Source organism: Pteropus medius, unplaced genomic scaffold (genome assembly GCF_902729225.1).
Source record: "Pteropus medius unplaced genomic scaffold, Ma_sr-lr_union100, whole genome shotgun sequence".
NCBI lineage: Eukaryota > Metazoa > Chordata > Mammalia > Chiroptera > Pteropodidae > Pteropus > Pteropus medius.
The window spans coordinates 25,365,780-25,380,899 of record NW_024347791.1 but is presented as its reverse complement, the minus strand read 5'-3'; the positions used below and the strand labels follow the sequence as shown (position 1 = coordinate 25,380,899).

Sequence of the window (15,120 nt, the reverse complement as noted above, 5' to 3'; positions counted from 1 at the left end):
AAAATAATATTGTACCTTAAGAATGTCTCTAAGGAATTTCAAATTTTTTTTTGGAGTAAGTTGGAGAATAAATATATGCATTTCTAATATGTTAAACATTCATTTGTGTAATATTGGATGGAATATTTTCCCATAATTTCCAACTATCATTTTTGTCTTTAAATCTGTTGCAGAACTAATCTACATCTTTTTAAACATAGTTGATGTGTTTGCCTTTTTCCATCCATAGCCCTTTGTTCTTAATATACCCCTTACTTAGAATGTCCATCATCATCTTTTATTTCATTCTATGTGTACATTTTACTTTAATATATATCCTCAAGAGGCTTCCTCTAAATGCTTTTAGCATTTAGGAATACATTTTTTTTATACTCTTAACCAATATTTATTGAATAAATCTCATTGCTTGGTACTATTAAGATTATAAAGACAAGAATACAGGAACTGGTGATTTATTTTAGTATATGTGCTGCCAAAGTGAACATGGAAACTAGTGATTTATTAAACATCAGTATGTACCAGATATTTTACTTAGGTGTTACTGCTCTCAATTCTTTTTATGTATAAGAAAACTGGATAAAAGATAAAAGTCACACAGCTGGTAACAAAATGAAGTTGGAATTTATATTAGTCAGTTTGCAAGTGATAGCATCCTATATCTAACTAGTTTAGGGAAAACGTATAGGCATACCTCAGAGATTACAAGTCTAGTTCTAGCCACCAGAATAAAGCAAACATCATGATACAGGAAGCCATAATCTTTTTATTCATGGAGGGTCTTGCCTTCAATTTGTAAAAACATGCAACATCTGGGAATCACAGTAAAGCAAAGTGCAATAAAACAAGGTATGCCTGTATTTAATGAAAGGATACTGGGGTATGACTGAGTCACAAGAAGTACAGCGATATAATTGATCCTAAAAAGAGAAGTGCTGTCAGGGACACTGAGATTGCTAAGGTTTTTTTAAAAAAATGTTTCTCTCTTGTGCCACTTGGTTCCGGTCTCTCCTATTGCAGACCAGAAGGAATGCCAACAATCTCCACGCCTTACAGTGTAGAATTGAGAACATTCCAGGGACTCTTACTAGGGTCAGTTTCCTATTCTTAAATTAATATCTTAGGTTAGAAGGGTCTCGTAGGAGACATGGCAACTGGGGTTTCAACTTTGTGTATTAGGGCTATTGCCAGAAAAAGGTGCCTCACTGTAAATGGGTAGTGTCATGCCAGTTATTGTATAATGCCCTATTAATAATGTAGATCTTTCTTATTCCTGGTCTCATATGTTTTTTCTACTACTTCCACTATACAGTGTGTCATTGAGGAGATTTTTTAAAGTATTAGTAGTTGGGAAAATAGAACCTATAAAATATAAGCAAAGAAGTATATGAAAGGCATGAAATCAAACAGGGGATAAGATCTGTTCTGAAGTAGTTATCACTTAATTTGGGGTATTCATGAAGAAGAGGCACTTGATATGGACTTTGAAAGATGAGCTCATCTTAGACATAAATAAATACTTTCCAAGTGGAGCAATCAGCATAAACAAAAGTGAGAATAAATGAAGCAAATAACTGACAGTGAGGAGATCATCCTAGAAGAGTTCCCAGGACCCAAATTATGATGCTTCTGACTCTAAAACTCATGTTTCTGTTGCTATTGACACTATATGGTGTATTGAAGAAGCACTAAATGAAATGATCTAGAAGGCTGGAAACATCAGTTTAGCAACCTTGTAGAAAGTACTATGTAAAATTCGAGGGCCTTACGTGATTGCATTAAGAAAGAATGGTATGGCTGTAGGGAAAAATGTAATTGAAATGTAAAGCCTGTGGAAAATAATTACGTTAGAACCAAATAGGTTATAGAAATGTTTAGTGTCATTGACTGATTTAGGAAAAGATAATCAATTTTGCAGAAATATCATTTGTTATATGAAGGGTTAAGATGATAGAAAGCAATCTAAATTGAAATATACCCAGATATAGAAATTGGTAAAGAAATCAGAGCTAGAGAGTTAGCGCAAGGTGTGAAACCTGATGAGCTTTCTAAAGGAGTACGTGTGCAAAAAAAAGTGGATGATGGACTAAAACTTATAAACACCCACGCGGCTAGTATGAAATGGAGGTGGAATTTTGGTTTTGCTTCTAATATGTCATTTCCATCATTTTCTGTTATGTGTTTTCTGTACTGTCTCTCTAAGTAGGCATAGTAATCATGCTGCCCTTAGATTTAATAATTGTATGTACTTGGCTCAAGATATATACTCAGTAAGTCACTTTTTAAAAACATTTTCATCAATTTAATACTTTTTAGATTATGATGCTTTATGTAACTAATGACACCATTAAAGAATTCTAATTTGCTAAAATGTGATATCAAAATATATCAATTATATCTTAGATTTCCTTTGCCCCAAAACCCACTGCTCCTACCTTGTTCATCTAATAACCTTGGCCATATTTTAGAAAAGGATCTACTGTGAAACACTTTAAATGGTCCATAGCTTGTCTGTTTCAAAGTACTACATTTTAATGGAAGAGCAGATAATCTAAAACATTTCAGAATTAGTACTATAATATACTTACACTTTTAATCTGTAGTACTTTGATATCTTAATAGATTGAAAACGGAAAATATGAACCACTTCTTTGCAGAAAGTCTGCAGCATTTATTTCTAAATTTGCAAGTAGGGGATTCATTAATGACCAAAGTTTATTTTTTTTAAATATAATTAATATTGGTATATTGGGATTAGAACTTATTTTGATCAAATACTAAAGGTGCCTTAGGTTTGTCAGCATATGATTTGAATTCATCCCTTACCACTGCAAAATTGCAATTTCTGATCTTTTTTCTCCCATATAAGTAGCAGAAGTAGCTTGGGAGTTAACATAATATCCATTTATGCCCACTTTGTATACATCTCAAGCAGGGCACTATAGAATCAGGGAAAGATAACTAATGTCTATATTTGAATTAACTATATTTTTGACATCTCTTTTTTTTCTCATTTACAGGGAGTTGATTTTCATATGGAGTAAACTTCAGCTTAAGTCTAATCCTTCAAAACAAGTTTTTGTAGATCAATGCTACCAGCTTTTAAGAACAGCAACTAATGTGAGAGTCATATTTCCTTTCATGAAAATCATTAAAGATGAGGTAAATAGGATATATTTACCCTTCATTTTAAATGAAAATTAAATTACAGTTTGCTGAAACTTGAATCTCTTATGATAAAATTTAATTATAAAGTTGAAGAAAAGGAGCAATTTAAAACCACATTCTCCATCTATCACATCTTCTCCCCTCAACTTCAAACTCCCAACATTATACAAGGGTGTGTATGCATGTATGTATGTGTGTGTGTGTGTGTGTATATATATATATACACACGTATATATACGCATATATAGATGTATATACACATATATATACTTATATATAAATGAAAATAACTAAAAGAGAGAAAAAGTAAATTTAGCGTTACTTATAATTTAATAGCTGCTTCCATAGAAGCTATTTTTTCGTATAATTAAATAAGTTTGTCCCTTTTAACACTATCCTAAGTCCTGTTTGTAGAATCTTCACTAATTTGCAGATGAACTTTATATATCTATAGGCAATACCTGCTCACTGTCATAGAGAAATATAGTTCATAGTTTTAAGTCTGGTGTTTAGGTGAAAAGAAACCATGAATACTGAAGAATTTTTGAAACTTAAGGACAAATTTTAAAGTGTTTAAGTAAGGTAATATAAACCCATTACCTGTTTCTAAAAATAGTTCTGAAGCAAGTTTTTCAAGGGCCACTAACAAGTACTTGAGTACAATTTTAAATATGACTTTTACATAGACATGAAAATGAATCCTGCAGATCCTTTAACTTTTTTCCCAAATGTTAACAGAAGTTTGAATACAAAGATAGGAAAGATATAGCTACCCTAATTTTAACTGAATCTTTACATGGGTTATTTTTAAATACATAAGAGGCATCCTTTAAATAATATATTTTAATTTTTTTATATATTTATCACATTCATTATCATATCACTCATTAGATGTATGATCATGTAGTGATCATATTCCCATGATATCAAGTTGGCAGCACTGTATCAGAGGGTTTGTTTTACTTGTTTCCTACTTATTTTGCTAACCGCATTAATATCTTCGTTATTAATAGTGAAGTGTCATTCAAATGCATTGTCAAAGTTATCCCCTCTCCCCACCAAAAGAGGGAGAAAAAACAAACTATGCTATAGAATACTTCTCAACATTTAAAGCGCATCAGAATCACCTGTAAAACTTTAAAAAAAAATAAAGATATATCTGTGTTTTACATATTCTAATTTGCACCAAAAGGTGACTTTGTTATAAAAAGTGTATAATATAGGTGAAGTTCAGCCAATTATCGTAAAGCTTTCTTATTTTCACAAGTCTGGTCAACCCTAAGAATACATTATAAGTGGAAAAGTTCAAAGATGAAATAAATATGAAATATATGATTAATCGTTTATTAAAACATTTTTATCTGATGGAATATATCATTCACATGCCTCAGTACTGTGAAAAGAGGCACAGACAATGCTGCATGAGTTCAGAAGACATCACAGTTGGCATATCTGAAAAGGCTTCATGGAGGAAGATGCTTTAAGCTGGGTTTTGAATGATAGAGGAGGATAATACTAACATTTGTAGAGGATTTTGTATTTTACAGAGCACTTGTGCCTTATTTTATTATTTCACACAACTGCCCAATGACATTAATAGAGCAGCAGAGAAACCATAGGAGAGAGTGTAGGAGATGAAACTAATAGGAGGGACTGCAGGAGGTAGGGGGTGGGATGCTGGAGATCCTAAAAGGGACTTGAATGCTACACTGAGACTTGGAACTTCAGTCCATACATATACTGGAATGGTTAAAGAATTTCAGGTAAGGAAGTATCCTGTTCCCTTTTGTCCTTTTGTCATGATCCTGAAATTTTTAAACTTGGGCAGCTGGGTGCATTATAACTTCATGAGTCAAGAGAAAGAATGTAGACAGAACTTAAAGAGAAGGAATTCTGCTTTGAAGCAGTGGATTTTGAATTTGTTATATCTGGAAAATCTAGATGGGAATATCTAATAGTAACAATTAGAAATAGGAAATTTGAATTCAGAAAAGGATTCAAAGATGGAAATGATGGATTTATAGGAAAAAAACTAAAATTAGTGGAATAGATCTGATCCCATTCATTCTGTAAACATTTACTCAAAGGTCACAATGCAGAGTACTAACCACTAGACAATCATAGCGAGATACCTGAACATCACACAAAGGTCACTACATGTGAACTTCTATGCTAACCATAAGAGGATACAATAAATGAGATACTGTATTATTTAGGAATTCAAAGTGATTCGTAGGAATTTAAGAATTCAAAGTCAGGGGTAGGAGCATACATAGATAGTTATAAAACAATATATATATGCTTTTTAGAAATAAGTAAAAGTTATTATCAATGGAAAGAACAGGGAATGTTTATAATAGGGAATGTTTAACTCTACCCCATGAAGGGGCCAGAATGAATGGTGAGAAAAACTTTCAGTGTAGAACTGATTCTCAAAGAATGAATAGGAGATAGGTAGGAATTTACCGGCTAGATAATATGGGAGTATGATGTGCAAAGTTAAGGTCTGCTTGTGGAACTCTAAGTAGTTAAGTAGGGTTACATAGCATGAAAGGGACTAAGAGGACATAAAGATGGTAAGGCAGCGTTCCTCTCTGTCATCTATAATATACCATATGCAGGCAGTATGATATTTACACACACACACACACACACACACACACTCTCTCTCTCTCTCTCTCTCTCTCTCTCAATTTTAAAAACATATTACTTTTGTATCTCTTTCTATTCAAACAAGCATTTAGACCGTTCCAAATCACTGGCAGCATTATTTATAACTTGAATTAGGGGTAGACAACAGATTCCCAAATAAAAGTTGATGCAGTTATCTTTAAGTCATCACTAAAAGTTTGAAAGCTTGAACAACTTTCACATAATTTCTAGTAGGTTCATTTCTAGTAGGTTCATTATTTCTAGTAGGTTCATCTGATACCGTATTAAATTTGGAAAGATTGTAATTGCCTTCTTCATGTGGCCTACTCTTTTCCCCTTATTTGGATATATAATATTACTTAAGTACAAATAGGTAATATTATTTAGTGCAGCTTTACGAGTTTCCATAAGCAGTTATTAAATTTTTAAAATAAAAAATTGATACATGTGTTTAAATACATATAATTTAACCCTTCCGCCAGAGAATGTAAGATTGATCCCTAAAATAATAAATGCTGTCTAGATATGTAAAAAACTTCAGTCTTCATAAGTTTATGAAGCATTTTGTATTGTAATCACCATAAAGTTGTGAAGCATTTTATATTATGGTTAGTAGTAGGGGCTGACAGACTTGAAAATTAAATCAGTTGGAAGTAAAAATGCTTTTTTCCAGATTATTCTCAACTTAAGTAAGATTTATATATATATTAAAAAAGAATTTAAAAAGGCTACCCATTGAGGAAAATTGCACATTTGGAATACTATGTTTATTTAGCTTTCATTTCAGAGTATTTTAAAAAGATAGTGTAATATTTTTAAAAAGGTATTTAGTAGTAATATTTTTTTCTTTTTACAGGTTGAAGAAGAAGGTTTACAAATCTGTGTTGAAATATGTGGTTGTGCTCTACAGCTAGACCTTTATGATGATCCCAAAACTAAATGTCTAATTTATAAAACAATTGCACATTTTTTGCCAAATGATTTGGAGATCCTCAGGATTTGTGCACTCTCAATATTTTTTCTTGAGCGCTCCTTGGAAGCTTATCATACTGTTGAAGAGCTTTACAAACGTCCAGATGAAGAATATAATGAAGGCACCAGTAGTGTTCAAAATCGTGTTCGTTTTGAATTACTTCCAATTTTGAAAAAGGGATTGTTTTTTGATCCTGAATTCTGGAACTTTGTAATGATTAAGAAAAACTGTGTAGCATTATTAAGCGATAAATCAGCAGTTAGATTTATTGATGAAAGTACACTGGAAAATGCTACAGGTAATCTAAAAAAGGCGGCAGAACAGCAAGGTTTAGATGAAGGGCTTGACTCGCTTACAGATCAGAGCACTGGAGAGCTTGATCCTGATAGTATATCTGGAGTGCAACCTAAAAGTCTTATTAATACAAAGAAAAACCTTACAGTTCTTAATGCTTCCAAAGTAGATCACAGTGTCCCAAGGCATCGGTGTATGTTATGTAACAAAGAATTTCTAGGTGGTCACATTGTAAGACATGCCCAGGCTCATCAGAAAAAGGGCAGTTTTTCATGTGTAATATGTGGTAGGAAATTTAGGAACAGAGGACTTATGCAGAAGCATTTAAAGAATCATGTTAAGAAAATACAGAGACAACAAATTGCTGCAGCTCAACAGGAGAATCAGGAGATCCCTGCTTTGGAAGAAATACATTGTTCCAATACTTTCCTTTCATTTGAAAATGGGAATTCTGATAATAAGGATTTGGAAGGGCAGGCTATAAATGCTTCCAGTAATGGAACTAAAGAAGTCATCCCTGCGCATATGGCTGAATTCATTGAAATTCCCGTAAGTGTGTCGGAAGATGTAATTGAAAACGTTATTGAAAATGGCAGTCTGGATACTTCTTTAAATAATGCATCGGAGCCTTTACCTGTATGTGAGGATGACTATGAGGAAGAAGAGGATGAAGAAGGTAATTATGAAGAAGATGATTATGACCTGAATCAAGAAACTTCAGTACTTCATAAAATCAATGGAACTGTATGCCATCCAAAAGACATATATGCTACAGATCAAGAAGGAAACTTTAAGTGCCCTGCTCTTGGCTGTGTCAGGATATTTAAAAGAATTGGATTTCTAAATAAACATGCAAGAACTGTACATCCAACTGACTTAAATGTGCGGCAAACGGTAATGAAGTGGAGCAAAGGAAAATGTAAATTTTGTCAAAGGCAGTTTGAAGATTCTCAACACTTTATAGATCACCTTAATAGACACAGCTATCCAAATGTGTACTTTTGTTTGCATTTTAATTGCAATGAGTCGTTTAAGCTGCCATTCCAGCTTGCTCAGCACACAAAAAGTCACAGGATATTTCAAGCTCAGTGTAGTTTTCCAGAATGCCATGAGCTGTTTGAAGATCTTCCTCTGCTATATGAACATGAAGCTCAGCACTATTTAAGTAAAACACCAGAATCTTCTGCACAACCAAGTGAAGCAATTCTTTGGGATGTTCTTACAGACTCAAATCCTAATCATCAGGAAAAAGACTCATCTAGTAATGAGAAACAAGCTATTAATCTGCCAGTTTCTGCTAGCAAATCAAGGAAAGATTCTACAGAACCAAAGACATGTATAGAAAGTATGGAAAAGAAAGAAAATTTAGTTCAGAATGGAAATGAACATTCTGATGGTACTGTTTCTGATGTAAGCTTGATAGACCAAAAGATGCCTGACATAGAGCCAAATTCTGAAAATAATTGTAGTATTAGTGAGTTAGTCAATGGACACAGTGAAATAGAGCAGACACCTTTAGTTTCATCAGATCCTGCTTTGAAAATTGATACAAATAGAATCAGGACAGAAAACGGTTCCATTTTACCCAGTGTTGTACCACAAGAACACAGTACCCTGCCAGTATCTCAGGCACCCTCCAAACCAAATGTTACAAGTGAACATACTTCATATGGCTTAATTTTATCAAAGCCATATGTCAGACCATTGCCTCCCAGTTACCTTGATGAACGGTACCTTAGTATGCCAAAACGCAGAAAATTTCTGACTGATAGAATAGATACCTGTTCTGATCAAGATGTTTGTAAAAAATCAATGAAAAGATTGAGATGTGGCAAATGCCTGACCACCTACTGTAATGCAGAAGCACTTGAGGCTCACCTTGCACAAAAGAAATGTCAGACACTCTTTGGATTTGATTCAGATGATGAAAGTAAGTCTTCTATCTTCTTAATAGGTTTATCTATAGAAATAAAAAATGCCATAGGTCTTTGAGGTTTAAAAAATTAATGTTTGTATAGCACTGGTCATAAAGCACCACCTGTACATCCTTTAATCCATGCAAACATGAAGTGATATTACTCATCCTGTTTTATAGAGCAAGCAACTGAAATTCACAAGTAATTTGCATAGGCACAGGCCTATGAACTTGTGGAAGCCAGAATTTGTACACAGGTTTTTCATACTCTGATCATTATCTTTCAGTGTATCTGAAACTTTTCTTCATTTTAAGTTTCATGTAATAAAAGTTCTGGAAACAGGAATTATGATGAAAATGTTTTTCATCTGCATACCAGAATATAAACCAAGTGAAGTTGAGCCTCCATTACAACAAGTCAAAAGAATCAGAAAATAACTGAAAAACAAAACTGAGCAAAGGAAGAGCTTGTCTTTCTACTGATATCAATATTCTTTGAATGAGTAAGGATATAAATAAACAGGAATCTTAGAATTCCAGTTGAACATCTATAAAATTTGAATTAATCAAATTTTGTGTTCTGTTTTACAGGTGCCTGATAAAAATGTTTCAGAAAGATCTGTCGATCAATCAGTAGTGTGAAAAAGGCACTACAAGAAAATGCATCATCAGTTTGCTATTTCCCTGATGGCCTTAATTTTAGAGCGGTCTCAGATTACTAAAGATAAAGACAAAGCACATTGTCTAGAATGAACTCAGAGATCTGCTGGTTTAGATTCCAAAAGGGTTATTACAAAACTCCCAAAGTACCAGTTATCCAGAAAACCACATTTTTTAAAAAAGTTCATAATAATAGCAGCATGTTCAGTTTCGCTTGTGTGAGAAACATGTTCAGGCAACTAGTCAAAATGAGAAACCAGCTATGGCCTTACAAAAAGGGAAAAGTTAACCCATTATTTAAAAAAAAAAAAGGGAGGGGTTGGTTACAATAAACAACTTAAAGTATTCTACAAATGAGATTTGTTTTCTTGTCATGCATAATCGAATTATGTCCTCCCATTTGGTCAAACATGGTTTAAGGAATCACTGCTATTTGGTTTATTATCATTTAAAAATGGATACATGAAAATAAAACTTGACATATCATCATACTAACCTTTAAAAGATTGTAACTTGTTTCCAGATGTTTGAGTAGACAAAGTTCAATGAATAGCATGCCAGCATTGAAAATTAAAAAACTAAAGAAAACAAAATAACAATGCTTTGATAGAACCTTCCACTTTCTATTTTTGTCATACCAATGAGTTATATTTAAAAGGCAAACAGTGCCAGTTAAATAGAAGAAGTACCATCAATAACTTTGGGGAAGGATATGAGGAATCTAAGATCATTAAAGGCTATCTGGTTGAAAAAAAAACACTGAATTGCAAATTCCTCAATGTGAATAATGGTATAAGCACACTGGGATATTTCTATTTGTATATAGAGTAGCATTAGGACATTGCTTGATGATTCATAGTAAGGTCCCTTAGACATTAATGTGAGTTATCTAAGTATAGTCCTATAAAAATAACTGGCTGTAAAAAAATATGTAAGCTAAGAATCAGGTGAAGAATTCATTGGTCTTATTCACTTAGGAGAGCTAATTATAAAATAAGCCATACTTCTCATGCTTTCTTATTTATTAGTAATGAATTTGGTCTGAACAGTAATTTTTCTATATATATAAAAGGAAATAGTTACACAAAAAAAATTGCACAGCAACACAATAAGATATATTGATGCATTTATTTTCCTTGACGACCAGTAATTTTCCTAAGAAAGATTTTAACAGCCAATTGTTAAAATGTTTTTTAAAATACCCTCAGATATGTTCCACTTGTACATTCTCTAAAAGAGGAAGCCTAAAGGCTTCCTTTTACCTAATGTGTTGATCTATAGCAGGGATAAAATGAACAAAAATGCAAAGGCAAATTCTTCAAAAACTGAGCTACTAATGTACCAATGTCAATAAATATTCCGGTTATTCCAACTTATACATTTTTGTTCAAAGCAGATAATCTTATCAGACCCTGCTATTATAAATTTTTGGATATTAAAGCTTCTTGAATGAAGTTACCAAGAAAGTGGGACATTTCTTCCAGGGTAGCATTCAGGCTTTATTAAATTAGGATTTGCAGGTCATGATAGATTAAAGATCTAAAAAAAGAGTTCCCACGTTTATTTATCATGGACATTCATTACTATGCAATTGATAGTCATAAATCCATTCCAATCAAATGTAGGTTTTTGTTTTTTTATGTAGCCTACATTAGGCTGTGGGATTTATATTTAAATAAACACAATCAGATTTTTAAATTCTTTCAGATCAACTTAAAAAAGTTTCCATATTTCCTGATACTAAAAATATAACATGAGTGAGTTCTATTTCAGTTCGGTCTAATATTCATCATGTAATAAAAAGTCTGTTTGGAAACTAGTTCATTTGAACAATTAAGTTTTTTTTGAAATATAATTTCTGCTTTGTATATTTTTCAGAAGTTTAAAATTACAACTTAACATTTTATCACATTTTTAACTCTTTTTGTAAGCTGTAACGATCAACATAAATCCATCTCTGTAAATTATTTTCATTTGTTTTGCAGTTCATACTAAGATGTTTTAAACGTTCCGCTTGCTATTTTTTGTCTTTAATTTGAGGTTTTATTTCTACTTTTGTGTTGCTAAGGGAAAACTTTCTGAAGGACTGAGGTCAAATCAGTTTATACATAACTAAGTCAAGGAATGGTTTATAAAATTCTATTTGACCACACTGTTCTAACCTGTTTATATACTTCTCAAATAATTGCTATTGAAAGAATGTGTACATTTTATGTATGTTTTATAAGACATGAACTTAAATCATTTTGCTTTTAGAGGGTGCATAAACTTCCAACAGTTCTAATTTGGGATTCAGAAGAAAAGGAAGCTTTCTTCTTCAGATTTTTTTTTTTTTCTTTTCTGCTCCTTCTATTTTGAGGATATTTTTATCTTACATGGGCCAAGTTTCAATTGTTTGTTTTTAAATAAAAATTTTCTTCAAAAGATTAATAACTTTCTGCTATGTTTCAGTAAGGTCAAGAAAATAGCAAATCTGAATTTTTGCTGCTCAATATTATGAAAGGAGGTAGAAAGGGGGACTCTCCGTGGACAAGGACACTGGTACTTTGGGCTTTAGCCATATTCGTTTTTTAAACCACCAATTATATGAATAGATAATTTATAACATTGAACTTGTTATTCTTCTCAAATCACACTTGAAGGTTCAGCCGTACTCCTTTCATGTTTGGTATAAACTGTTGTATGGATGAGAAACCTAAAAGGGATGATAGTGTTTATTTTTTAATTTATTTGGTACTGTAAAACACCTTTTCAGAATGACTAAATGCTGCATATGCATTTTGGAATTGTTAATATGTGAAAGATTACAGATTCAGCAAGAAAGGAAATTTGTGCTTCCTTGTTGAACATTAAATTATTTTACTTTGCATTTTATAAGAGTACAAATTAAAACTGAGCCATTGAACTGCAATAAATCAACAATAGTGTCTCATTTCAAGAAATTTTTTGTACTGTACATAGATTTGTTCAATAAAACGTCCTTGTTGGTAAAGACGTGTTCAGTTTTATGTAGCAATGCTTCAAAAGGAATGATCAGGCTTAAGGTATATGTTAAATAAGAAATTTCTATTATGTCTCAAGGGAAAGGTATTCCAGTTAATATTACCATATTCTGATTACTGAGTGATTTTAAAAAGAATATAGAAAAAAGGAAAAATCTAAAAGTTTATATAAAATAGACCTTTTTAGAAATTATTTTTACTAATGTCCATATGCAGGAATTACACATTGACAGAATGGTGGTTACTAAAGCCATTTCAGGTAAATGGTTTCAGTGTGAGATAGCGCACTCTGCAAATTCAGCAGGTGGAAGACAAATATGAGAACTCTCAAAAAGCAAGACTGGATGGATTTATCCTCGTTGGTAATTCTTCAAAGATAACCTCTGGTGGAACTTAGATGATGAAGTCACTTGGAAATAAGATGTAAATGATGAAAATTACTACCTACAAAAATATTTCAATGGGAAAATGTCTAAGTCAATTCGTATCTAAAAGGTCCTTGGGCATGAAGGCTCCTACTTTTTTGTTCACTAAAAAAAGAAAAAGCCCTATACTATTTGCTGGTCTGGAACTGGAAAAAATGGGGCTGATGTAGAAAAAGAACCTCTTTGATGTGATCAGATAGCACTGCAAATGAAAGAAAAGATACTGTGTTAAATAGTTATTTGCACATATTACACACTTTGAAAAACACTAAGTTATTGAAGCATTCTAGAGCCGAGATCTAGAATTTAAAGTATATAATTTATGATCATATGATCTTCGACTTAAATGTATTGAGGTATTTAGATAAAATTATTGGGGTGACTTTCCATTTTTCAGAAATGAGGTATTCTGGGAAGCAATTAAATATTACTAAGTAGGCTTCCAAGATAAATTAAGTTGCGTTTCATAGCATAAGATCTATACCAATTTCAAAAATCAACTGATAGCAGACATAGAAGTTTTAGCTATATATCAAGATTTGATATAGAAGCAATCCAATTCTACATGAATAAAAACAAATGGCTAGGAGGTTCATGCCTTATTAAGGGTGCTGCACACTGGAGAAGAAATGGCTTCTCGTTTTACTAATTACTGTGCACCATCTACTTTATATGTGTAACCCCTAATTGTTAAAACATTGTAAGAACATTGCTTTTTAGAAACCAAGGCTCAGAAAGCTGAAATAACTTGAAGTCACACAGCTAATAAGTAGAGAGGTGGAATTGAAAAATCAGATGTATCCTAAAACCACTCTGCCAACAAATGTAGAGTATGAGTAGATCTAATATGTCCAAGTTGAGAGGGCCAGACTTGCCTGAGGATTAGTGATTTCAGAGACAAAAGATGAAGTCTGCCACAGACATAGCTGATTGATGTTTTATTCTCTCCTACCAGCAGTAATTCTTACAGCGTGGTCTCCTCAGCAGAATCGGGTCACCTGAGAACTCGTTAGAAATGCTAAATTTTGGTAAGGTGGGGCACCCATCTGTCTTGTGACAAGTCCAACTGATTCTGATACACGCTAAGGTTAGAAAAACCACATACCTAAAGCAACAAGGTTCTTCGTATTTCCCTAGAAGGTAAACTATTTCCCCTTAAATTCATAGAGCCTTCATAGAAACTCAGTTTCCAAAATAGTTAAAGTCCCCTATTAATAATTACTTAAATTAACTGCTTTTGGATAAATGTGTGTGTGTGTGTGTGTGTGTGTGTATGTTTTTTTCTAAATTAAGTTTATTGGGGTAACATTGGTTAATACAATTATATAATTTTCAGGTGTAATAATTTAACATCTGTATATTCTATTGTGTGTTTACCACCCAAATCCAGTTTTCTGAAGCTACCATATATTTGATCCCCTTTACCCACTTCACCCTACCCATACCCCACTATATTTGACCTCCTTTACTCCATCTACCCACCCCCCACCCTCTGGTTCCTCTGGTAACCACTAGACTTGTAGTCTTTGTCCATGAGTCTGTTTGTTTCTCCTGTTTGTTTGTTGCTTTTAGGTTTATATCTCACATACAAGTGATATCATGTGATTTTCAACTTATTCTGTCTGGCTTATTTCACTTAACATAATTATCTCGAGTTCCATCCATGTTGTCGCAAATGGCTGTATTTCATCTTTTGTTATGGCTGAGTAATATTCCTTCGTATGTTTGTACCACAGCTTCTTTAGCCAATTATCTATCATAGGACATTTCGGTTACTTCCATGTCCTGGTCACTGTGAATAATACTGCTATGAACACTGGTGTGCAAATATCTTTATGGATATGATTTTTTAAGTCTTTGAGGTAAATACCCAGTAGAGGGATTGCTGGATCATATGGTAGATCAATTCTTAGTTTTTTGAGGAGCCTCCATACTGTTTTCCATACTGTTTTCCACTTTGCAGTCCCACCAGCAGTGTATGAAGGCTCCTTTTTCTCCGCATCCTCTCCAGCATTTATTACTTGTCCTGTCGAT

At 32.9% G+C, this 15,120-nt stretch overlaps 1 protein-coding gene across 3 annotated transcripts in view; it reads left to right on the top strand.

Annotated features, from left to right (window-relative positions):
* ZNF654 (zinc finger protein 654) overlaps nt 1-12,651 on the top strand; it is a 73,336-nt gene extending 60,685 nt beyond the window's left edge. For all 3 annotated transcript variants that reach the window (XM_039878253.1, XM_039878252.1, XM_039878254.1), the window contains 3 exons: nt 3,018-3,159; nt 6,674-9,014; nt 9,591-12,651. In XM_039878253.1, coding sequence (XP_039734187.1) covers nt 3,018-3,159; nt 6,674-9,014; nt 9,591-9,598 — 2,491 coding nt within the window. In that variant the 3' untranslated portion in view covers nt 9,599-12,651. The remainder of the gene's footprint in view (nt 1-3,017; nt 3,160-6,673; nt 9,015-9,590) is intronic.
* The last annotated feature ends 2,469 nt before the right edge of the window (nt 12,652-15,120 follow it).